We start from the raw sequence: 25737 nt of genomic DNA, 5'->3' as shown, positions 1-25737 counted from the left end.
TGATGCTTTTGAACTGTGGTGTTGGAGAAGACTCTTGAGAGTCCCTTGGACTGCCAGGAGATCCAACTGGTCCATTCTAAAGGAGATCAATCCTGGGTGTTCATTGGAAGGACTGATGCTAAAGCTGAAACTGCAATACTTTGACCACCTCATGCGACGAGTTGACTCACTGGAAAAGACTCTGATGCTAGGAAAGGTTGGGGGCGGGAGGAGAAGGGGTCGACAGAGAATGAGATGGCTGGATGGCATCACCGACTCTGTCGACATGAGTTTGAGTGAACTCCGGGAGTTGGTGATGGACAGGGAGGCCTGGCGTGCTGTGATTCATGGGGTCACGGAGAGTCGGACACGACTGAGCGACTGAACTGAACTGAAGATAAGACCACGTGTGTGTTGTGACTTAGCTTCTCCAGCTGAGAGAAGGTGGCTTCATTTGTATGTGACTTCAGAAGACTGCAACGTTTCTGAGAGCCTGCTGTTTGGGGAGCAGGACTTCACGGTGAGGCAGAAAAGTGGTCTGCACTCAGAGACGGGCCGTGTGATACTTCACAGCTGCAGGATGTCCTCGGGAGACATGCTGTCTCCTGTTGCCTCTGCAGCTGGCTCTGGCGGTGTGTCACCCGGCCCAGGAAACAGCGGGGCACCGCCTTGCTTCTCGGACAGGTTGACTGATATTTTTCCCAGCACGTGAAGGAGGCGTCTTCTGTGATCCCTGCCGCGCCGCCCTCCCCACCCTCCTCCTGACTCTCCTCCTCAGTCCTCCCTCCTCTTCCTCTGCCCACTCCCCTCATGCTCTTCTGCGCATGCGTATGTCCAGTCCCCCACCACCACCCTCCATCTCCCCCCACCCCCTCAACGCGGTCTTCTGGTCCTTCTTCAGGCTCAACAGCACATCGCCGCAGACCGCACCGGGAGCCACCGACGGCAGCAGGCCTACATCACTCCCACGATGGCCCAGGCTCCATACTCCTTCCCGCACAACAGCCCCAGCCACGGCACTGTGCATCCCCACCTGGCCGCCGCCGCCGCCGCCGCCCACCTCCCCGCCCAGCCCCACCTGTACACCTACACGGCGCCCGCGGCCCTGGGCTCCACGGGCACCGTGGCCCACCTGGTGGCCTCCCAAGGCTCGGCGCGTCACACCGTGCAGCACACTGCCTACCCGGCCAGCATCGTCCACCAGGTCCCCGTGAGCATGGGCCCCCGGGTCCTGCCCTCGCCCACCATCCACCCGAGTCAGTATCCAGCCCAGTTTGCCCACCAGACGTACATCAGCGCCTCTCCAGCCTCCACAGTCTACACTGGATACCCACTGAGCCCGGCCAAGGTCAACCAGTACCCTTACATATAAACACTGGAAGGGGAGGGGACGGGAGGGAGGATGGCCAGAGGGAGAGGAGGAGGGAAGGAGGGGGGAGCTGGGGCTTTTGTACTGTGATTGCCGCACAGCAACAATGCAAAGGGGCAGGGGTGGGGGCAGGGGGCAGGGGCGGGACACATGAAACTTGAACTAGGAAGTCGGAAGACTGAAGGCGGAGGAGAGAACATTTTGAAAAGGAAGGGATTTAAGGAGGGGGGAAAATCTATGCTTTTTATTTTAAAAAAGAAAAAGGAAAAAAAAATAAAAATAAAACGTCAGTAACAAAACAAAAAAACCACAGCTCACGAACCCGTTCTGCACCAAACCGGAAAGAAGGAGAAGAAGAAGAGCCACGGAAGATTCCAGAAGTAGGGGGAGGGGGGGCCTCCGTTTTTGAAGAACTTTATGAACTTTTCAAAGATTATTTTCATATGGCAGCAAATGACGTTTAAGAATTTGCTGTCAGGGACACCTGATATGGAAATCCAATAGATTTTTAATGATTGAACGTAAGGATTAGGGATTTTTCCAGAACTCTATAAAGGGTCAGCAGCCCTCTGGAAAGGTCAGGCCGTGGCCTGAGGAGACTGGTGTCTGGGGGTTGGGTCGGGGTTGGCGGAGCCTGGTTCTGGCCCACTTGCCTGGACCGATGGGGAGGGCGGGCGGGCGGCTGGGCTGAAGGAGGACCCCGGGAAAGGGTTTGTTTTCTCTTTCTGAGCACTCTGGATAAATCCCTAAGCAATGATATTCCTCAAATGTCATTAATGATGTGTGTTGCAAACTCTCGCTTTTTTTTTTTTTTTTGTCTTTTCTGAAGACATCTTTTCTCTTTGAGTGCATCCCGCGTCTCGTAGCGCAGGGCTCGTGGCGTGGCCAGCACCCTGGTAAATGTAGCAGTGTGCACCTGTCTGTGCTGCTTTGTGTTCATCCCAATGATACCAATAGACTATCCTCACGGTAATTGCACAAGAAAGGCGATCTCACGCAGGCACGTCCCCCGCGGGGTGGTCCCGGTGCGCCCTCCCGACCCCGGCACCGCCTCCGGCTCTCGCAGACTTGGTTTTTACATCCTTTCCTCCTAGTGCCTTAGCGACCGGGGACGCGGTTGAGGGTTTACTTCCACGGTACTCCAAGAAGCCGGCTGAGGCGAGTCTCAGCCTCTCAGCCCTTCTTCTGTGCTGTTGCAACATTTCACTCTGGTATTTTCCTTTTTTTTTTTTTTAGTTTTTAATTTTATTTTAATAACTTGTCTTTCCCCGGGCTGTTTGCTAGCAGAGGAGTGTTAGGGAACTGGCAGGGGCTAGGAGAGGGCTGCGGGAGGTGGATAGTGGTGGGTGAGGCTGACGCTGGAGATGGCTTGGCATGGCTTTTCCCTGGTGGACAAAGCAAGAGAGACTAACTCCCCACCCTGCACCCTCACCCAGTTCTACCCCCAGCGGGCTAGCTCTGCCGTCTGTGGGACCACAGATCCCATCTCAGTTTCAGGAATGCTGGCTTTGCTTCTGACACAAGGAGCAAAGGAGAGGAGTGGCCTGCAGCCTCCAGGCCCAGCACTGGCCTGCGGTCGGTTGCCCGCTGTCCGCAGGGCGGAGAGCAGGCATGGTGGCCCGCCCCGTGTTCTCAGACCCGCCCAACACTCCACTCCACCAGCCCTGCCCATCTGGCCTCTGCTTCCACCCTCCCAGCCCCGCCAGGCTGTGTTTTGCTCTCAACCATTTTGCCTGATCCCTTTCTCTGTAGACAACCGCCAACCGTCATTTGCTGCTAAATCTTCCCTCGCGTTACCCAGACCTACCCCAGGCATGCCTTTGTTTCTGGTCTTTGAGGGTTTGGGTGGGCAGAAGGCTGGAGGGACATTCACGAGGGTGAGCCGGTGATCTTGGACCGCCCTTGGGAAAACATGCCCACGAGCAGTCCAGTTTCCAAGGATGTTTGCCCTCTGTGCATCGTTGATAACGTTCTGGAAATTTCCTCAGGCTTTGAACACTGGTGGGGGTGGGGGTGGAGAGGTCTCTCTATCCATAGCAAATTATTGTTACACACGAAAACGTTGGGAGGTGCTGTCTGGTCCCAGACGGGATTTTTAACTGTGGTTCTCATTGTTTGATGCTTGATGTGGAGCCCCTGACCCCAAAGCCAAGTTTCCAAGGTGCAGCGAGATCGCTCCCGGGTTCGAACGGCAGTCCGCACCCACCCTCCCTCACTTTCCTTCCCCATCCTGTGGTCTCCCTTAACGATCTACTGTGAAAGGTGTTTTTAATCTTGATATCCGACCTAATTCAGTAACAAAGCCCAGCCCTTACCTTAGCTCTTAGCTGTGAAATGTGAAATAACTCTGGAAAACATCTCCTTTCCATGCATCAATTCTACTTATCCTACAAAGAAATCGGTCCCCAGGTTGGAACCAGCTTAGTCCCAGCCTCAGCCCGGAAGGAAGGGAGGACCCCGTGTCCGCTGGGGGGCGCCTGCGGCAGGACATGATGGGGTCTTCATGGCGCCCCAGGCAACGCATCTTTTATCTGGATGTGGGGAAGTGCCGCCATTCTGAGACAACAGGAAAGTGGTCCATGGGTGTGGGGGCGGGAATGTGCCAGAGGCACAGGAGCCCGAGCACTCACGGAGCCACGCCTGCCTGCAGACGGATCTCCGTTCTGGACTCGCGGCATCCAGAGGGCATCAGTGTCCCGTCCGGCCCTCCCCGTGCCCAGTTGCACAAGTCATGGCTGCAAACGAGCCAGCGTTTTTGCCTTATTGGGTAGCATACTGGACCCCTGGTACTGTTCACTTCCAGCGCTTTCTAGATCTGATCTTTTAACAGGAAAAGACAACGTAGCCTTCCACTTTAATGAAAATTATTTTGTCTTTATCTACTTAAGTTGGAAATTACTCTTTCACCTGACATTTTCTTTCCTTTCCTTCCTGATCAGGAAATGAAAGTTTCATGCTGCTCATAAAGATAATATTATTGTACTAATTATTTTGGTTATTAACCTTTGTAATTATTATCCTAATCATCATTTTGATATTTTAGTTGGGGTTTTAAAGTGCACATTTATTCCAAGTATCTTTGTGTTTTCTCTTTAATATTTAAATTTATTTTATTATATCTGTGAGTATCTGAGTAGACAGGAGGGACATCCAGATGTCCAGTTTTGTCAGACCAAAAAGAAAAGAAGGAAGGATTCAGGAATCAGGAGAAAGCTGTCAAGAATGATCCACCAGAGAACAAATGTCTGAAGAAGGATCAAAGCCTTTATCTCTCTGTAAGCCAACCTGGGCTCTGGACAGCATGGTTCGTGGTCACCATCAAGACTGGATTTTTCTAGACTCTCAGTGGCCTGGGAGGAGATATGAGGAGGCATCTTGGAGGCTGAACCTTCAGCATGGTCCTCTCCAACCTTCCCCGTGCTTCTGAAATCTGCTAAATAGACCCTGGGCCCACCTCACATCTGATACTGACCTGTCAAGGAAAAAAGAAAAAAGCCCCTCTGCCCAGAGCTGACCCAGCCCCCTCCCTAAAAGTCCCCCCTTTTCCCATCAGCCCACCAGAAGTGTGGCTTATACCCTTCAGTGTATATATAATGTTGCCTCCTAGAAGTCACTGGAGGTAACGAGCTGATGGAAGGTGCTTAGGCAGGTGGTACCGTCCCCTGGGAGATGTCAGCCTCCCTGCCCCTCACAAACCACACTGCCCGCTTCTTCAGTCCCTGCCCCCACCCAGTACATCTCAGCACACAATTCTACGGACAAACTATGGAGCCAAAAAAATAATAATAAACAAAAGAGGGATAGTAGGAGGCCAGAGGAGCACTGACTGTGTCTGTCAGGTCCTCGGACAGTGCGGGCTGCTGCCCCCCTGAATTTGTTGGCCAGTGGAGGGGCACAGTGGGGCCTTACAACCATGCCCAGTGGGCTCCAACTGCCCTTCAGGCCACTATGCTGGGTGCCATGGGCATTTTGAATCAGCTTGAGGTGCCCACACGCTGCCCACCGAACCCAGAAACTACCAGGCCCCAGGTGGGTGAAGGAAGGCCTGGAATGATGGGTTTCACTGAAGCTAATGAAGGGAGACGCCAGGCCATGCCCAGCCCCCCACCACTCAGTGAACATTAGTGTCCTACCTGCAACCCCACCTGCCTTTTTTTCCAACCCAAGCACAAAGCTGTGGGTCTGAAGCCCTCAGAGAAGGCCCTAGTGGGAGAGGTGAGCCCCTCTGTGGGTTCCTTAGCAGCTGCTTGAACTCCCACCCCACCCTCCAACGCTGAGTCGCCCTGGCAGATAGGCTGAATAAAGGCTGCCAATCCCCAGGACCCAGCTCCCAAATGGAGAGATGCCAACCTAGTCTTCATGTAGACCACAGATAACCTAGAACATCATCTGCTCTGGAATTGGCTCCATCCTCCTTTCCTGAAGCAACGTGGTTACGGCTCAGAGGGGCAGACTAAAAAAGCCAGGTCAAGGGGAGCCTCGTAACCGGAGCCCTGGGAACCACAGGTTGATTTGCTTCTGCTAGGTGGGGGTCTCGTGGACCCCTCTGGGTGTTTGCACCGCCATCTCTGTGCTTAGTGCCTCCTTTCATGATGTTTTGGCTGTTTCCAAGGGAAGGGTGAGCAGGCCGATGGGTGGGAGAGTCTGAGGCTTGGTGCCAATTAATACTGTGAAGTGGAGCATGTGGTTGATCGAATTCAGAGGGAAAGGAAGGGTTGGTTGTCTCCTGGACTGTCTTTGCATTCTGGCCTTACTGGTGGTGAGTGGCTGGCGGGCTGCGGGAGCCAGAAGACTCAACCCGCCCAGACACCAGATTGTGGGATGTAAGGATGGCAAGGAAAGATCAGCCCAGCTGCTAACAGGCGGATTTCCCTCGACCGGATCTCTGGAATTGCAGACACTCATTTTTGAACAAGCTCGTGGTGGAGGATTTGGGTTGTGTGAGTGTGTGTGAGTGAGTGGAGCAGACTTTCTTGGAAACTGGAGGAAGGAGATGAGGAGGCTTAAGGAACTATTGCCGATGGGCTGTGGTTGATGAAACGTGGTGGGTTGACGGGCCGGCCCCAGCTTTCATCCTGGGTTCTCTGGTGCTGGGGGCGGGGCGGGATGTGGGGCTCTCTATGGCCTGTTAAGTACCTGCGGGGACAGAGAACAGAAGAGAAAAATGAGGTGCCCTCCAGCAGCAGAGAGGCCAGGGCTCCTTCCGCAGGTTGCAGACCTTGCCCGGTGCTGCTCAACACCAGCCCAAGCGATTCTGCCATGAAATGTTCCAGCCCCAGGGACCCTACTTGCTTCTCGCCCCTTCTCTGTGTTTTCTTTCTGATGTGTCTTAGAGATTTCAGATGGGGAAGCCTCAGAGTTGAGCAAGCTAGAGCTGTCCTAACCAAATTGGAAAGGAAGGTGAAAGTGTTCCTTTCTTTAGCCAAAGACCCTCCCCTCAAAGACGCCCCCAGATGTGGACAGAGTGGCGCTCCCCTCTCCTTCCTCTGCTGGCAATAACGACTCTGTCAGTGATGCAATCCCATTTATGTCCTTCTCTTGCCTGACTTGTTTTGGGTTTTTTGTTTTTGCCTCTATTTTAAAACTGTGCTCATCTTGTAAGTGGAGTGGAGGTTTGTAACCCCAAATGCTGCTGCTGTCAGGAAACTGGAGGTACTGCATGGATCTGTGGGTGGAACTCACCTCGAGTTACCTCGGGTATCTGCCAGAGCAGACCAGCCAGGAGGTGCGGCTCTGTCTGGGTCAGGTGCATGCAAGGACCAGGCTCAGGGGGTCAGTATTTTTCCGCTTTGATGCCTTAGGACTCTCACTTTTGAGTTCCACAGACGGGACTCAGTGGAGAGTTGGAGATGGCGAACTGATATTTAAAGGCAGTAGAAACCCCTTGAAGGCTTTTGGCACCCTCACTCACTTGAGTGACCCAACCTAGGAGAGGTTTTTCCCATCCTTCTGGCAGCTCCCAGAAGTCCAAGAGAGCCAGCTCTGAGCCAGTTCTTCATTTGAGACTCAGTGAGAATCTGCAGAGAAGCAACCCTTCTGCGGGGCATGCTTGCTCGGGGTACCTCTGCCAGAAGGGAGCTTCCTAATGCCCCAGCTTGAGCCCCAGGAGCCTCTGCGAGCCCCTAATTGCACTCTCATTGCATTAGAATTTCACGTTGACTGTCTCTTTGTTAAAACTTGCCATGTCCCTCCAGTAGGAGCCAACATTTGTTGAATGCTTTCAATACACCAGGCTCGTCCTAAGCCCTTAGTGAGCACGGCCTCCCTCAGGTCCACCCCCATTCATAACACCCCTCTCCCCCATTTACAGAGGAGGAAGCTGATGAGACAGTCGACTCTCTGAGAAAGTAGGCTGTGTTAAGGAAAGAAAATATAAGGATTTGGGGGTGGCCCCAAATCCCTAAGCTTCTAGTGAAATTTTGTGTTCTTGAGACCTTTACTAACTGAATTTGTTTCCCTTGTTAAATAATCATCAGTGAGTGGCCTCGTGTTTCTGGTGAACTATCTAATGATGCTCCCATTGACTGTGGGCCAGACGCTGTGCTGGAAGTTGCTCCTGTTTATCCCGTTTTGTTTCATCTTCATAACAGCCCTATGAAATCGGCAGTACTAGTCCCTTTACAGATGAGGCAGACGGCTTGGTGAACTGGTAACCAGCCCAGGGTCACACAAGCCAGTAGGGAAGGCCGGCCGTGACCTGGGTCTGCCCAGCTCACAGACGCCAGCCTCAGCTGTCTCCTGGGTGTGTGTGTGCGAAGAAGGGCCTCACAGGAGTGTTGCCCCGCACCACCCCTGCCCTGTGCGTGGGGCTCAGCAGAAGGTCTGTGTGTAGAGGGAGTCCTGAATCTGATCCAGGCAGCAAGGGCAGAATTAGTTTGACTTTTAGAGGAAATCTTAGGGGCGTTTCTTTTGATTAATCATAGTAGAGTTCGTTTTCGATTCCTTTTCACTGTACCAACTAGCTTTAGTAGTGCTGCTGCTACAACCAACTTATAAGAGTGAAGAAAAAAAAAAGTGTTCTTTTCTTCTTTTAAAAAAATATTTTTTTCTTGCTTATAGTTAATTCTAGAAAGGCAATACTAAAAGTATATATTTTTTTCAAAATACTATTTTTTACTGCACTGATAAATATCATAACGACTCTGGTCTCTGTAATCGATCCACTCTTCAGCTCTGGGTAGAACCAAAGTCAGGATTCACACCAAATTTGTAAATATCATGTGTGAGTCTGGTGTCCAGGAACTGTTTTTTTTTTCTTTGTGTTTAAAAAATTTTTAAAAAAAAAAGGAAAAAAGAGAGAGACAAGATCAAGATTATGTTTAGAAAGAGGAACAAAATTAAGTTTTCTTTCAAGGTAGCCTTCTCAAAGAAATGGGAAGCAACAGTTGTGCAAACTGAAGAAACATTAGCCAACTTGCAGGATACAAGGAAGGAGAGCCTCTGGCTGAGGTGGGAGATTGACAGTAACACAGAAGCATGTTTCCTTTGGTTGAAAGGTGGTAAGAATTTAACAATGCTTTAGGACTAGATTTTTAATTTTGTGGAAAACCATTACCGTTTGTTACGAGATATCTCTGCAGTTGTTTGGAATGAGGTTTTCAGTTTCTTTTTTTTTTTTCCTTTAAAAATTTCCTTATTGACTGGCTCCAGGCATGTTTGCCTCAATTCTTAGGTAGTTTACACAAGTTCTAGAGTCTTCTAGAGCTTTAATTCCATTGGAAGCAAACCCAGCTAATCAGAATTTGAGATCCTGGTTGGTTTGAGTAGGTATTCTGGAATTCTGACAAAGCACCTGAAGACTTTTTTTTTTTTTAAGAAGGTTTTAGATATGTTATCTTACACAAACTGTGACCTGATGGCAATAATTACCTCAAATGTGGGCATTCATCCTGGTTTTAGCCTTTTTTGAAATCATGTAGCCAGCTTGCTCTTGGACTTTAAAAGACTATGAACTCTGTGTGGGCTGAAGATAACGATTACTGCACACCCTGGTCTTTGTTGCTTAAGTGAACTCTGAAAATAGGTAATCTTTACAACAGAAATTAAACCAAGGGAGAGAATATTCTTTGTGTTTTGTAATCAAATGTGATTTTCAAATGCACATGTTTAAGTATATATGTTTTTAGCTACTGTAAAATGCTGTTAGCCTTCTAAGATATCAAGAGAGTCACGTTTTAAATGCATAAACTATAAACAATTGACTGTGGATAACTAAACATATTTCTGGCCACGTTTTATAGTTAAAGTATTTTATAGTTTACATTTAAACTGGTACTTTTTAAAGAAAATTTCTGTTTATAGCTGATATCTTGAGACCCCAGCAATTGCCTCTCCAGTTGGAGGCCACATTCTCCCAAGGCAGGTGTGTTCTGCCCCTACTGTAGCCACCGTGAGCATTTCCACCCATATTGCTGGTTTCCATGGGAACTCGAGAGAATGTGAAGGAATTTCCAGGTTGAGTAGGAAGGGGTGAGTCCACAGCCTGGGCCAGGTGCAGAGATCTGGCACGTGGTATGCACACTGGTGGTCAAGGCCTTCTCTTTGACATCCTGAAAGAGGCAGAGAGAATAGACATCTGGTTCATTGATTTTGTCTTGATTTGAATTGTTTAATTTATTAATCGACCCACTGACTTCCAGGCACCAGGCAGTAAAAGACACTGGGATTCAGGTGGCCCCGAAGGTACAGCTGCTATTTCTGGGGCCCCAGCAATACTCTGAATGGTGTTTTGCAGGGGAGAATCATACACCCCCGTGTCTATATTTACTGGTTGGGTTTTCCATATATCTGCTGTCATTTATTCCTTTTGTCCTTTAAAACAAAGTAAGTGTAAAAGGATATGTTTACTTTTTACTCTTTATCAAACTTCTGTTTGAAGCCTAGGTCATTAGGAGATGGGATCTAGATTTTTTTTTTTTTTTTAACAGCTCAGAGTTTTATTCAGTAAACAGAGGGTAGGCAGTACATCCTCCAGGCGTGAGGGCAGGCCGACCCCAAAGAAGAGGCCTAGACTTTTTTTTTCCTAGAGGTTGTAAGTGCTGCTGAGCAGGAGGAAGGGACTGGAGACTGAGGGGCAGCTAGGGGGGCAGATGATGAGATCTATCCAAGTAGAGGTCACAATTCAGAGGCCCCGTCACCCTGCAGAAGCAGCCTGGAGGGCACCAGTTGCCCTAAGTGTTTTGGTTCATTTCTTCTTTTGTGCCACCACCTTAACACAGAGGACCTGCTGTGATCTGAAGGGCATTCTTTTAGCAAATAACACCTTAAAAACTGCAAAACACCTGGGACCAGGGAACTAGTGGTGGTTCTTAATGCACTTGCTTTTTCCCTGTGAACTCTGTTGATAGCACGTTCTTATCACAGTATTCGGTTGGAAATGTCACTGTAAAATAGTTTTTGTCTTGCCCTTCCTAATTCAACTATCACTTTCCTCTGTTTGGTTTTCTCCCATGATTTAAATAACCAAATATATTTTATGTCATTGTCTTTGGGCTTAATCATATTTTTTAAAAACAGATAAATAGAAATTAGCTTTTTTTTTTTAAAGTAAATATGCTGTATCTGAAAAAAGGGCTCTGCCTTCTCTCTGGTTTCTTTTCAGCCAGCCTCCACACCAACCTCCCAGCACCCTTACCCCCTTCTTGTGTTGGGTCACTGCTTCCCCCACCACCCCCACACGTGGCCACCTTAGCCTCTGCCCTGCTGTCCCCACAGCCCCATCCATGCCCTGGCACCCAGGACTCCCAGGAAGCTCTCAAGAGCCAGGAAGAAGGACCCACGTAGCCTTGCCAGTGGTGGTCTTGCCTCCCTGTTAGATATTCGCCTGCTTGGTTGAAGGGGCAATGGATTTATTTTTATTATTATTATTTTAATAGTTTGGCTCAGGTTATAAGGAAGAACTTGGGAAATGGAAAGTGACTTGACCATGCCCATCCTTCGTAGCTTTCTGTGACTTCGGAATGGAACCTAAAGTGTGCCCCACCCCAGTTCCCTCTCCTCCCTTCCGCAGATACTCCTGTAGACCGCCTCCACGGCACGTGGTTTCTCCCTGCCGTCTCATCCTTCCCGTCACTTTCCACCCTTTCACCGTTACGTTACTGCTCCTTTAAAGCTTTCTCCCATGGCTTTTCCAGGGCACAATCATTTCTGGCCCCCAAAGCACCTCCTCATCCTCTTTGTGTGCGTTTCTTTAACCAAATGAAGTAGACCCGGAAGTCATACTTTGGGGCGGTAGGATTTCTAGTCTAGGAGAATCACTGTATAGCTAATAGATGTTGATATATATGTGTGTATATATATATATCAAACCAAATTTCGGATAGGAAAAGTATAGCTTTATGGATGAGGAAGGAGAGGAGCTTTTGGAAGCTGGTTGGTATATCAGAGGAGCCGGGGATGACCCAGGCTGCACCATCGCACATGGACTGGAAAAGCAGGACGCGGGGGACCCAGGCACCACCTCGGGCTGCAGTGGAGGCAGGTGGCCCCGAAAGGTACTGCTGCACTCTCTGGGTCCCCAGTAACAGGGCAGAGATGAGTGTTGGGGTGGGGCGGTACCACACATCAGAATGACTGGAATTTTCCATCCCGTTTTGCTTTGACCACATGTATTGAGCTGCAGCCTCTGATATTATATCCCGTTTCCAAAAATGGTATCCATTAGGATGGAAAGAGAAGGCATCTGTAGAAATGTTTACCTTTCAACTGCCCAGTCAGGACACTCTGGATAGAAAGACTCACTCCCCAGAAAGAGAGCAGGGAAGAGGAGATCCGGTGAGGCTCGGTCACCGGTCCAAGGAACGTGGCTCCTCCCCAGGGCCATCTCCCCCAGATCTTTCTCTACCAGGTCATCTCAGCTCAATTACCTTATGGAAGCCCTGGTCTGTTGTGTTCCTTCACTGTAAGGTTTCTGTAATAAAAAAAAAAAGAGTGTTAATCCATGTTAATCTTTGTGAAAATTATTGCGTGCAACAGTATTTTCTCGTGTACCTCTTTTTCCTATGTGAATTGTCTCTCTTTTCTTTTTTTATTTATAAATGTCTACTTTTTTTAAAAAAAAGACAAACCAATGTGTTGTAGGCCTATATGTAACCTATTCCTTAGTCTCATATTATAGGTATGTTATAAGAATGGATATTTTACTTGGCTTTAGAATGTTTTACAAGAAAAATAATTCTTAACTGATCAAGTCCTTGCTACTAAAATGCTTGTGTTTTTCATCATGACGTCGTGTGCTTCTAAATTAATGATCATTTTCGTTGTAGAAAAATGGAGTGAATTTATATTAGTCTTGGAAACTAATAATAGCATTGTAAATTTATGAGATGATTTTAACAGAAAAAAATTATAGAAGAATATAGTTATTTTAATTGTAATATTACTAACTGTAGGGTGAGAAAGGGGGGGTCCCGTTGTGGTGAACTATGTTATAGCTTGTTACTCACAGTTTCTTTTTGATCATTTTTTCGGTCTCTGAGGTGAAACGAGTTATTAATTAAAATTTGTAAACTCACATATGCATATTGTATATGTGTAGAGATGTAATCACACTTTGTCTTGGAATTACATTAAACTGTTTGGAATCACTGTACCCTCAGCCTGGCACGTTTATTTATTCTAGAACCAGACCAGTTCTGAGACTGCAGAGGTTATTAATACAAGTCACAGCTTAATTTATTTAGCCCTCTGGAAAATATTTAATACCTCTGAACAAGTTCATAACCCACCACTGCATTTGAAATCTGCCGGCGGGACTGTATGTGCCTGAAGAGGGGAAGTCTTGAGGTCATGTCACTACCAGCTCCTGGGCAGCTGGACAGGGGGTCAGCTCCTCACTGCCACTGACTCACCTTGCCATTTCCCAGCTCCATCCCTAAGGGCTAAGGCGTTGCTGTCATCTGCTGTCCCAAGCACTCCCCAAAGTCATCCCAGATCTGGGTGGGGGGGGGGTCACCATCCTGTGCACCAAGGCCCACCATCTCACCAGACTTCAGTTCCAGGCAGCCCCCCGCTCACCAGCACCAGAGCCCCCCCAGCACTGCCCACCAGTGCTCTACCACCGTGAGAAACTCCACAACCCTCTGACTGGGCCTCCTCACCTTCCAGCAATCTTTTATGTGTATGTATATACACACACACACACACACATAACCACCATAAAGTGGTTAAAATGTACATAACATAAAAGTTACCATCGTAACCACTTTAAAATGTACTGTTAATGGCATTAACTACATTCACAATGTTGTGCAAACCTCACCACTAGCTATTTCTAGAACTTTCATCGTCCCAAGCCACCTTCTACTTTCTGTCTCTAAATTTGCCTTTTCTAGACTCAATAACAACAACAAAGATACTTCCTGCAAGTGGAAGAGTACAATAGTTGCCCTTTTGCGTCAGGCTTCTTTTACTCAACAGTGTTTTCAAGGGTTGTCTACTTATGTTATAGCACGTATCAGGATTTCATTCCTTTCAAAGGCTGGTACCACTCCATTGTATATGCACACTACATTTGGTCTAGCCATTCATCTGTTAATGAACAAGTGAGTGGTTTCCACCTTCTGACTTCTGTGAACCATGCTGCTGGAAACATGGGGGTGTAAGCACCTGAGTTCCTGCTTTCAGTTCTTTGGGAATGTGGAATTGCTGGGTCATATGGTGATTCTTCTGGAGAAGGCAATGGCAAGCCACTCCAGTACTCTTGCCTAGAAAATCCCATGGGTGGAGGAGCCTGGTAGGCTGCAGTCCGTGGGGTCGCTAAGGGTCGGACACGACTGAGCGACTTCACTTTCACTTTTCACTTTCATACACTGGAGAAGGAAATGGCAACCCACTCCAGTGCTCTTGCCTGGAGAATCCCAGGGACGGAGGAGCCTGGTGGGCTTCCGTCTATGGGGTCACACAGAATCGGACACGACTGAAGTGACTTAGCAGCAGCAGCAGCATGGTGATTCTTCACTTTTTGAGGAATTGCCAAAATTTTCCACAGCAGCTGTAACATATTACACCCCCGGCAACTCTAGTTTCCTCACCCAGCACTCTTATCCTGTCCTGCGTGGCCAGTGTTCTTGACCTCAGGACTGCCAGGCTCCTGAGCCTCCATTTTCTGTGTCTCCTGGTTTCATAAAGTTCCCCAACCAGCCTAAAGTCTCCCCACCCACCTTCTTTTTTTTTTTGGCCATAGCACCTGGCTTGAGGGATACTAGTTCCTGACCAGGGGTTGAACCCACACCTTGAGCAGTGGCAGCATGGAGTCCTAACCACTGGACCACCAGGGAATTCCTTCTTCCCAGGTGATGCTAGTGGTAAAGAACCTGCCAATCCAGGAGACACAAGAGATGCAGATTTGATCCCTGTGTTGGGACAATCACCTGGAGGAAGGCATGGCAACCCACTCTAGTATTCTTGCCTGGAGAATCCCATGGACAGAGGAGCCTGGCTCGCTACAGTCCATAGCGCTGCAGAGTCAGACATGATTGAAGCGACTTGGCATGCACGCCCTTCTCGCTGGTACCCTGAGCTTCCTGCTACACCTACTTGCCGTGAATTCAACCATCTATGGCTCTGCTTCTCCACCCTGGCTCCCAGAACCATGGGGACCTCGGGCCAGCATCTGTGCTCATCATCAGCTCCATGTGTGGCTGCTTAGAAACTTGCCATTCTCTCCAGCTGCAATCCCTGCTCTCTAGAGTCACCCAGAGAAATCCAGGCCCCAACAGGGCTCTCTCAATCCCACCCCCTCCCGAAGCCTGTACCTCACAATCCTTTCTCCCTTCAGCCTCAGAGGAAGAAGGGCCTGCACCCACTGAGTCCCTTCCTCTCTTCAGAGCTCTTTCTTGTCAATCGGTCTGCCCTTTACCTGGGATTCTCCTGCTTGTCTCACACCTGGCCCCCTTTGAGAACCAGCCTGAGTCATCCCTCTGGTGGGCTCGTCCTCAGGCTCCTGATAAGGTGGGTGTCCCTCACCATAACCTCTTGTGCATAATTCTTAGTAAGCCACACTGTCAATCTTTCTTTCTTGATTTTCCTTCCCCATGGACCACAAGTTCCTTGCAGGTAAGGATTTTTCTCTCCTCTCTTATTTCCATGGCTTCTATTACCCTGCTAGGCAGAGTAGGAGGTCAAGAAATATTTGGATAAATGAACACACTACGTCAGGCTGCATTCATTGCCCAATCAACCCACCTTCCCGCCGGCCAGATTCCATGTGTCCCAGAATTCAAGACAAATAAACCCTAAATGCAACTCAACCAAAACTCAAGTTCAGTAAAAATCCATGCAAAAACTTTTGACAGAGCTTCAGAACTCATCCAACAAACTTCTTCAGTGAGAAATGCACTCCAGGGATCACAGCCCATGGAAATGGAGGGAGAAGCAGAGTAACAGAAGATATTCCAAGTGAGATAAGAGCATGTCAATGGGAGATACAGGGCAGCTGTGTTTAAGATCTCACCATTAGTGTCTCCAGAAAGTTATTTAAATCTAAAGTGAAAAGACAGAAGAACAAATGTTGTATATTAATACATACATATGGAATCTACAAAAAATGGGACCGATGAACCTATCTGCAGGGCAGGAATAGAGACACAGAGGTAGAGAACAGATTTGTGGACACAGTGAGAAGGGGAGGGCAGGACAAATTGGGAGAGGAGCATTGACACTACCGTGTGTAAACTAGACAGCGGGAAGCTGCTGTAGAGCACAGGGAGCTCAACTCAGTGCTCTGTGATGACCTAGGGGGCAGGATGGGGGAATGGGTGGCAGGGAGGTTCAAGAGGCAGGGGATGTATGTATACACATTCCCAGGTGGCTCAGTGGGTAAAGAACCTGCCTGCCACTGCAGAAGAGTAAGAGACCCGGGGTCGATCCTTGGGTCAGGAAGATTCCCTGGAGCGGGGCTTGGCAACCCACTCCAGTATTCCTGCCTGGAGGATCTCTATGGACAGAGGAGCCTGGTGGACTATGGCCCAAAGGGTCGCAAAGAGTCGAACACGACTGAGGCTACCGAGCTCGCACGCATGGCTGATTCACATTGTTGTACAGCAGGAAAATAAATAAAATTTGTAAAATAATAATAAGTGAAAATACAAAGCTGCTGCTGTCAATATGTTCCTCCAAGCAAAAAAAAAACCAAACTGCTTTCCTTGAACTGATGATGAACAGAAAGTGAAATTCTAGTAATAAACACTGTTTCTCAGGAGAGCCAAGGAGCCCCTAGAGGAGGGCCAAGCCAACAGGTAGGTGGCGCTCTCACCCAGCAGGCAGCTCAGGACTCTGCTCCCTGGCGCTTTGCTTCTGGGGGGATGTGCTCCCACCTCACCAAGCTCCCCTTCCTTTGGGGGTGTATTGCTGGGTCCTGAAGCTCCTGCCCGAGAGGCTGTTCCAAACAGCCACGTGCACTACGTTTTCGGTAAGAGTCTGATTTACATGCTTCCTAACTGTTCCCTGGGAATAGCTAAGCAAATAACCACTCCAGTATTCTTGCCTGGAAAATCTCCGTGGACAGAGGAGCCTGGCGGGCTATACAGTCCATGAGGTTGCAAAGAGTCAGACACGACTGAGCAACTAAGCACACACAGACACACAAACAAATGTGAAGTAAGTGTAAAAGCAGAGAATACACCGAGAGCAAAGTGTAAATGTGACACTGATGGGGCAGGTGTTTTCATGACCTCTTTGCTGTGCTCAGTCCCTCCCTTCTGCCCTTAGACCCTCCCTCCCCCACCTAGCATGATATAGGCCCAACTTGATCCATGCAAACATCCTCCAACAGATCTTCCTTAGAAGATCTACTTTCCTAACACTGCCTGGTGCTGCTTGCGGTTGGAAACCACTCCCTCCCACCACCAACCCCTCCCCCAACACCCCATTCAGCAACAACCCTAATCCTCACTCTACAGGGAAGAAACAGCCAGAAGCCAGATAGTCCTCCACTCTTGTGAGCCTGAAACCATGCACGATGATTAATCAAGTCCATTCCACCTGCCTCCACTGATCAGAGCACTTTCACAATCGTGTGTCCTCCAAGCAGCTCATAATCTGAACAGTAAGATCTTTGCCTGAGTTGGTTTTTAGGAATTTGGAGTTGCAGCTGCGTCTAGTTCAGCTGAGCTGGGTAAAATGGATAGGCCAGCAACCCTCCAGCTGGACCCCTGCAGAGGCTGGTAGCTTAGTTACATCTGCACAGACAATGATTCCAAACCTTTTTCCAGTCACTGTGCATCAGCAAGACAAAGTTGGTTTGGTAAGATGACCATCTAATTCCCATTCATGAGTGCTCTCTTTACACACGCCCATCTATAGATCTAGTCCCATCTACTGACACGCTCTGCATCTGACAGCACATATAAAACAACACTGGAGTGCAGGTACCCTTCTCAAGAAACCACTTAATATCTGCTTCTATGTCTTTTTGTATTTATTGCTGTGACTCTCAGACTGTTTATCTGCTGCAGACTAAAAGAGTTCCAGAAAAACATCTACTTCTACTTTCTTGACTACACCAAGGCCTTTGACTGTGTGGATCACAACAAACTGTTGAAAATTCTTCAAGAGATGGGAATACCAGACCACCTGACCTGCCTCTTGAAAAGTCTGTATGCAGGTCAAGAAGCAACAGTTAAAATCTGACATGGAACAAGGAACTGGTTCCAAATTGGGAAAGGAGTATGTCAAGGCTGTATATTGTCACCCTACTTATTTAATTTATATACAGAGTATATCATGCAAAATGCCAGACTGGATGAAGCACAAGCTGGAATCATAATCACAAGGAGAAATATCAATAACCTCAGATATGCAGATGACACCACCATTATGGCAGAAAGCAAAGAGGAACTAAAGAGCCTCTTGATGAAAGTGAAATAGGAGAGTAGAAAAGCTGGCTTAAAACTCAACATTCAAAAAACTAGCATCATGGCATCCAGTCCCATCACTTCATGGCAAATAGATGGGGAAAAATGGAAACAGACTTCATTTTCTTGGGCTCCAAAATCACTGCAGATGGTGACTGCAGCCATGAAATTAAAAGGCGCTTGCTCCTTGGAAGAATAGCTATGACCAACCTAGACAGCATATTAAAAAGCAGAGGCATTGCTGACAAAGTTCTGTCTAGTCAAAGTTATGGTTTTTCCAGTAGTCATGTATGGATGTGAAAGTTGGACCATAAAGAAAACTGAGCGCCAAAGAATGAATGCTTTTGAACTGTGGTGTTGGAGAAGACTCTTGGACTGCAAGGAGATCAAACCATTCAATCCTAAAGGAAATCAGTCCTGAATATTCACTGGAAGGACTGATGCTGAAGTTGAAGCTCTAATACTTCAGCCACCTGATGCAAAGGACTGACTCACTGGAAAAGACCCTGATGCTGGGAAAGATTGAAGGCAGGAGGAGAAGGGGATGACAGAGGATGAGATGGTTGGATGGCATCGCTGACTCGATGGACATGAGTTTGAGCAGTTCTGGGAGTTGGTGATGGACAGGGAAGCCTGGTGTGCCGCCATCCATGGGGTTGCAAAGAGTTGGATACGACTGAATGACTGAACTGAACTGAAGTCCATGGACCAGACTGCTTATAAGAGAACAAATTACCCATTGATAGATAAAAAGCCAGAACCAGAAGGGAAAAAGTGGGTGCTTGGAAGAAGCCCTTCTAAAGGAGAAATGATTGCCCCAGGTCTTAAGATAGCACTGGACAATGAGGCAATAAGAGAGAAGGCATTATCCATAGCAGAGTGATTCAGAGCATGGCTTTGGACTCAGCCATATTGGGTCCAATTCCAGGCTCTGTTGTTTATGATGGTAAAAGCTGGGAGATCACTTCACCTCTCAAGTCTCAGATTTCTTTTCTGTAAAACAGGGATAATGCCAGCGGTGGCAAAGACTAATTGGATATTCTCAAAGCCATTTTCTCTTCTTCCTGAGCACACAGCCAGATTATATTTCCTAGCTTTCTTCGCACATAGATATGGCCGGCCCAGGACTTTCCTGGTGGTCCAATAGCTAGACTCCAAGTTCCCAATGTAGCGGGCCTGGATACAGTCCCTGGTCAGGGAACTAGATCCCAGATGCTGCAACTAAGAGTTCACACACCGGAACTAAAAGTTCCCGTGTGCTACAACTAAAACCAAAGATCCCAAGTGCAGCAACTAAGATCCAGCAGAGTCAAATAAATATATATTTTTTAATAGTCCTAAAAAAACCCTCCTACTTTTATCCACACTCTCTTTCCTCAATTTCTGGCCAAATGTGGAAGAGCTAATGAAGGACTGTGAAAGCTTGGAGAACCGTGGGACCACCGAATGACTTCGTGGCCTCCTAATAAAACCATGTTGGACAAAGTCACAAAGAGTAAGAAAGAGCCTTTTTATAATATTTAAGCCACTGAAATTTTCAGGTTGTTTGTTATAGCAATTGCAGTTTTGATCCCTAGGTTGGGAATACCCCTGGAGAAGGAAATGATATTCTTTATATTCAGTATTCTTCCCTGGGAAATCCCATGGACAGAGGAACTTGTTACGCTACAGTCCATGGGGTCACAAAGAGTCAGACACAACCACTAAACGACAACAATAAATTATAGCAATTAGCCTATCCTGACTAATACAGACATTGGTTCCTGAAGGTGAGGTACTACTGTAGCAAACAGGTAAAATAAAATCCATGGCATTGGCTTGGCAGCTGGACAGAGAAATGAAGAAGCTGATTTCAGGAGCTGGAATCATGGTGACCCACGCCTTGTTTTAATAAAACACTGGATGCATGTGCAATCAAAAAGCCTGATCAGTCTGCTGAAAATATAGAACTAACAAGTCAGTCTGGTAAGATAACAGGATAAAAGGTGTAACAAACGCAAACAGCCTTAATTCGAGTCCGGGAAGGGGAGAAAAGAGTCAGGCAGGAGAAATATTTAGAGACAAAGGTGATGAATCTTCCAAAATTTATGAAAACCTCAACTTTTAGAATCAAGAATCTCGTGCAGGGCTTCCCTGGTAGCTCAGTGGTAAAGAATCTGCCTGCTCATGCAGGGGACATGGGCTCAATCCCTGGGAAGATCCCACATTTCGAGGAACAACTAAGCCCGTGCGCCACGACTATTGAACCTGTGCTCCAGAGCCTGGTAACCACAACTACTGAAGCCTGAGCACCCTTGAGCCCACGGTCCGCAAGGAGAAAAGCCACCACAATGAGAAGCCTAGGCACCACAACTAGAGAGTAGTCCGTGCAGCAACAAAAACCCAGCACAGCCACAACTAAGTAAATAAATAAATCTATTAAAAAAGGATCTCGTGCATACAACAGGCATACAGCTGAAAGATATTTCTCAGCCTTCCACAACCTTCCTGGTCAATGAACTGTGGATGGAACGTGTGCCACCTCCAGGTCCCTGTCTAATCTAGGGTAAGATAGGCTATGATCACAACAAACCCAAAATCTCAGAGGCTTTCTCACTTACAGTCTGCTGCAGATTCAGACACCCTCAAGGGAACCCATCCTCCACATACTGACTTAGCATTTCAGAATGCTTCAGTCTTAGGAAGCCTCCAAATAGAAAAATTATGACTGGCAGTGGAGGAGGGGGCAGTATAGAATATGGAGGAATGTGCACTGGTTTCCACCAAGAAACGACACGTCACTTTTCCATGGTTAAAGCTCTGGTGTCACCTGACACCCACCTTCAAACAGACCCGGAAATACAGTCCTTCTACATACCCAGAAGGAAAGGAACGGGAAAATTGGTACCTGGACATGACTGAAGCGACTTAGCAGCAGCAGCCTCATCTACCACATCCCCTAAAACACGTCCTGTGTGAGCCTCTATGTTCAAAGGCCCTGGATGCAGCAATGCTTTTCCATGTGGTTGACCTGCATTAGTCTGTGGTGTGAGCCACAAAGGGATCTATACTCGGGTAAGCCTCTGAAATGCGGGAATTACAGAAGCTAGCATATTCCAATCCCCTACACAGTTTACATCATAGTGAAAAAAGATAATAACTTTTTATTAAGCACTTACTATGTGTGTGAATTGCTTCACACAATGCCTGGCTTTATTATAAGCTCTTAATTAGCGTTCATTGTTATTCCAATTTTGTCTTAGATGTGTATGTCTTTGTTCAGATGGATTCTGTGCTCTAAAAGATGCTAATCAACATTGCAAGGCGGTTGAGCATCTTATCTTTTTCTCTAGAACATATGCAAGTTTTCATACTTTCTTTGGGCAGCTGGACTGGCAGTGCAGATTTCCGAGATCAGAGACGGCATGGTATAGAGGGAAGGATCATGTGAACGAGGACTCAAGATCAGTTCAACATGCATTTCTTGAACTCCTTTAGTATGCACCAGGCTCTAGAGAAACAAAGGAGCATAATAATGGATCCCCACCCTCTAGGCCTTACACTTCTGCGTGGATGGTGAACAAGTGAACAAATAAAGCATGATACATGCAACAATAAGAGGATCAACAAGCAAGAGAGGAGCCACAAGACCTGAGGTCTAGCTCTGCCACTGGATGTGTGACCTTGGACGTGTTGTTTAACCCTCTCTGGGCCTCATGGATGAGAATAGGGTTGATCATTTTTTACCCCTGAAATTCTAACATCTACGGTTCTCATAATCCTGTGAGGTAGGCCAGATAGGTACGATTTCTACTTTATTAGAAGTAAAGCCTGGGGTCTGGGAGGTTGAGCACAGTGGTCTGAGCTGCACACCTGCTCATTGGTAGAGGCAGGCCCAGACTAGACTCCAGCCGGTCTTCAGAGCCAAGAGGAAGCACGTCCCCTCCAGGCTGAGGGTGAATCTCTGATGGGTATGGCAGGAAGTTCTCTGGATGCCCCGCTGTGTGAATCTCATACTTGCTCCCAGTTTGAAGTTCTTTACCCCCTCCTGGTGTAAGTACACAGCTGACAGTGGACATTTCTGAAAACCAAGTGGTCTTTCACACACAGAACGGCGACATTAGCATAATTATCCTGGAGATCACAGGAATCTTCAGCAGCCAACCCCAGTCCCTGCTGGAAGCCCTCTCTGGGCCCCGTCTCTCGGTCCTCTGTGTATGATGCAGAGAACATCTTAAGAGGTGGAGGGATTTCTCCCTCTCGGCTCACTTACTCCAGGCCACCCCCACTCAGGCCACCCAGTATGTACATGCTTAGGGAATGTGAGTGAGCTCACGTAACTGAAGCAAAACAAATTAAAGATCTCATCTTGGCCGGACCTCTAAAATCATGCCACGCCCACCAAAGCCTAAAAGACAAGTCTCTGACAGACAGCCGGCTACTGTCTGCCCCCCACGGCAAAGGGTGAAGAGATGACACTCGCCAGCAATCTTATTGTCCCCAACAACAATTTTTTTGAGCATATGTTATGTGTGCTACAAAGAGCCAGCAACACATAATCCCTGCCATTCAGAGGCTTATAATCAGACGACAAGAGCGCTCAGATGAGTGAAGAGATGGCTCACACATGGGAGGCTCCGCGCACTCGGCCGTGTGAGACGCTCGGTCTTCGGCGCTGGAGGTGTTGGGGGGCGTGGTCACCGAGGGCTGCTGCCGACCCGGAAGCAGTCCCAGGGGCGCGAGCTGGACCCTGAAGCGAGAGAAGGGCAGTAGCGGGTATTTGCGACACTCACGCTCCATGGGAAATTCCACCTGAAAACCACATGAAGGCGATGAAAGTGCGCAGGAAAAAGAATCGCCGCGGGGCACCCCACGTCCTCTCCCAAGGTGGCTCCTTTGGCTCCTTCTCTCCCCCACCCCCTAGGCTTGTGATGTAGATAGAGCAAGCCCCTTAACCTGCCTGGACCTGCTTCTTCATCTGTTAAGGCTGTGGGAGAATGCACGAAGCAAACGCCAGTGAACCTGCCAGCACAGCAACGAACCTCACCCCGCCGTGTGTCCTGCTGAGAAAATCCCTCCCCGCGCCATCTCCACAGCCAGCGTCTGAGGGTGGCCTGGGGGGGGCGAGCTCCAGCCCTCCCGCCCCCTCCAGGGCTACTCAGAGGACACCGCTGCGGCGCGGCTTCAAATCCACCCAGGCTCCCAGCTAAGCACACTCTCAACTCCGGGCGAGTCGCCTCAGAAGGGAAAGTCTTCCAAAGGGGTTGAGGAGTGGGGCTGGAGGATGCTCCTTTGGGGCTGAAGGGTGATCCTTTGCACCTTGCCCCTACCCTTCTCCCTCGCCTGAAGGGAAGTGAAGTGAAAGTCGCTCAGTCGTGTCCGACTCTTTGCGACCTCTTGGACTACTATGCAGTCCATGGAATTCTCCAGGCCAGAATACTGGAATGGGTGGCCTTTCCCTTCTCCAGGGGATCTTCCCAACCCAGGGATCGAACCCAGGTCTCCCGCATTGCGGGCGGATTCTTTGCCAGCTGAGCCACAAGGGAAGCCCTACCCTAGGCCTCTCCCTAACCGCCCGCACCCCACCCCCAGCCCCCCACCCAGGGAGACAGCTCTGAGCTCCCGGCTTAGAAACCCGCGGAGGGTCTGGACTCCATGCTGCCGCCTGTGGCCTCAGGAGGAACTGCACGCACACCCAGCCTGGCTCTCTGCCCACGTGGGAGGCGTGGGTGCCTGGCTGGGTTTGTCGGTTTTTTGTTTTGCTTTTGGCTGCGCAAGGCAGCGTGCAAGATCTTCCTCGGCCAGGGATCGGATGGATCGCGCCCCCTATAGTAGAAGGCGGAATCTTAACCGCTGAACCTCCAGGGAAGTCCATGGCTGGTTTATAACCTTTGAAAGGATTTTCAGTGTTTCTCAAGTTTGGCGTGCTGGTGTTTTGTTCTTGTGTTTCTTTCCTGGGTAGGAATAGATAAGAAAACTCTGAAAACATCCATGACCTTGGGTCAGAGTTCCTTTTGTTGTTATTCAGTTGCTCAATCCTATTTGACTCTTTACGACCCCACGGACTGCAGCTCGTCAGGCTTCCCTGTCCACTACTTCCCTGAGTTTGCTGAAACTTATGTCCGCTGAATCAGTGATGCCATCAAACCATCTCATCCTCTGTTGCCCCCTTCTCTTGTCCTCAATGTTTCCTGCCAGGGGGTCTTTTCCAGTGAGTCAGCTCTTCAAATCAGGTGGCCAAGGTTTTGCAGCTTCAGCATCAGTCCTTCCAATGAATATTCAGGGTTGATTTCCTTTAGGATTGACTGGTTTGATCTCTTTTAGCTTTAGAATTCCTTTAGCTTTGCTGAACTGATTTAGAACTGTTGAGCCGCCCCAGGACAAACCCAAGGTTAGGAGAGCTCACCTCACCTGTGCCGAGGCAGCAGGCTTGGAGCGCTGAATGAAAGATAAGATCCCAAGGGCCTGGGTTCCTATTCCCTGCCCTGCCACAGTGTTTCCTCCCCGCCACCTCGTGGCTCCCTTCTTCCCACTTGAACCCACAGAACAGAATGAGAGCAGAGCCCCGCTCCTCATGCCTTGGGGCCCTGCCCAGGTCCTGTTGGGTCATCTGTGGCAGCATAACCCGCCTCAGGTCCTTTTTAAGAGAATTAAATGAGGTAAGACTAACATCACTGACTCAATGGACCTGAGTTTGAGCAAACTCCAGGAGATAGTGGAGGAAAGAGGAGTCTGGGGTGCTACAGTCCATGGCATCGCAAAGAGTCGGACACAATTTGGTGACTGAACAACAGCAAACGCTTTTGAGACCATCTTTGATGGCAAGATCCTGGTGAGAACCACGGGCCTGTGTATGACTGAGAACAGGTGTGAGTGTGAGACACGTCCCTACTCACCCTTCAGCCCCCGCCCAACCCAAGCAGCAGCAGCAGCAGCTGACCACTTCCTCAGTCCTCAGCCCCTCAAAACACTTCCCCACAGGGGCTGGGAAGGCGGTGGGCTTCAGCCAACCCCCCACAGGCCACCACCACCACACTGCATTCCTTTAACCTCTTCATTACACAGTCAGCTTCTACACTGGCTTCCCCATGAAGATAAAATATGAAACCACAAAATACCCATATTTTACTAAATATCTGGAAAGCTTTCAGAAGAATCAACAAAACCAAAGCTGACAGTTTTGTCTGAAAACTGACAGTAAGAGGAGGGACCAGAGCAGAGCAGGATGTGTTTCCCTCCAAGCTGTTTTCTCAGAAAATGGGCCAGGACCCAGATTCACAGACACAACTTCGAGGCAGCTCATACCTGTATCTCACCCGGCCATGGGCTGGGGAGGCCCAGGCCCCCCACCGCTTGCTCTGGGCTCCAGGTGCGTGCTAGAGAGGGTGGCACTTGCAGCCGCTTCAGGCCCAGGGGAACCACCAGCCTCTGCCCCAGCCCCCTTCCTTCCCCGCAGACCAAGGGGGGACAGGAAGGGACCCTCAGACTTGCACAAACTCTTAACCAGCCCAACATGCACATCATCGCCTTTCATCCTCCCGCCTTCTTCACTCCGTC

At 48.7% G+C, this 25737-nt stretch overlaps 1 protein-coding gene across 4 annotated transcripts in view; it reads left to right on the top strand.

The window, feature by feature from the left end:
- The window catches only part of HIPK2 (homeodomain interacting protein kinase 2), a 213071-nt gene extending 200133 nt beyond the window's left edge, over positions 1-12938 (top strand). For all 4 annotated transcript variants that reach the window (XM_088834690.1, XM_088834688.1, XM_088834689.1 and 1 more), the window contains exon 15: positions 881-12938. In XM_088834690.1, the coding sequence (XP_088690816.1) occupies positions 881-1351 (471 nt within the window). In that variant the 3' untranslated portion in view covers positions 1352-12938. The remainder of the gene's footprint in view (positions 1-880) is intronic.
- Positions 12939-25737: the final 12799 nt, after the last annotated feature.

This window comes from Moschus berezovskii, chromosome 3, assembly GCF_049115385.1.
Source record: "Moschus berezovskii isolate FMDL1 chromosome 3, NW_MosBer_1.0, whole genome shotgun sequence".
NCBI lineage: Eukaryota > Metazoa > Chordata > Mammalia > Artiodactyla > Moschidae > Moschus > Moschus berezovskii.
Note: the sequence above shows the minus strand (reverse complement) of the source record. Positions and strands in the feature narration are given on the sequence as shown.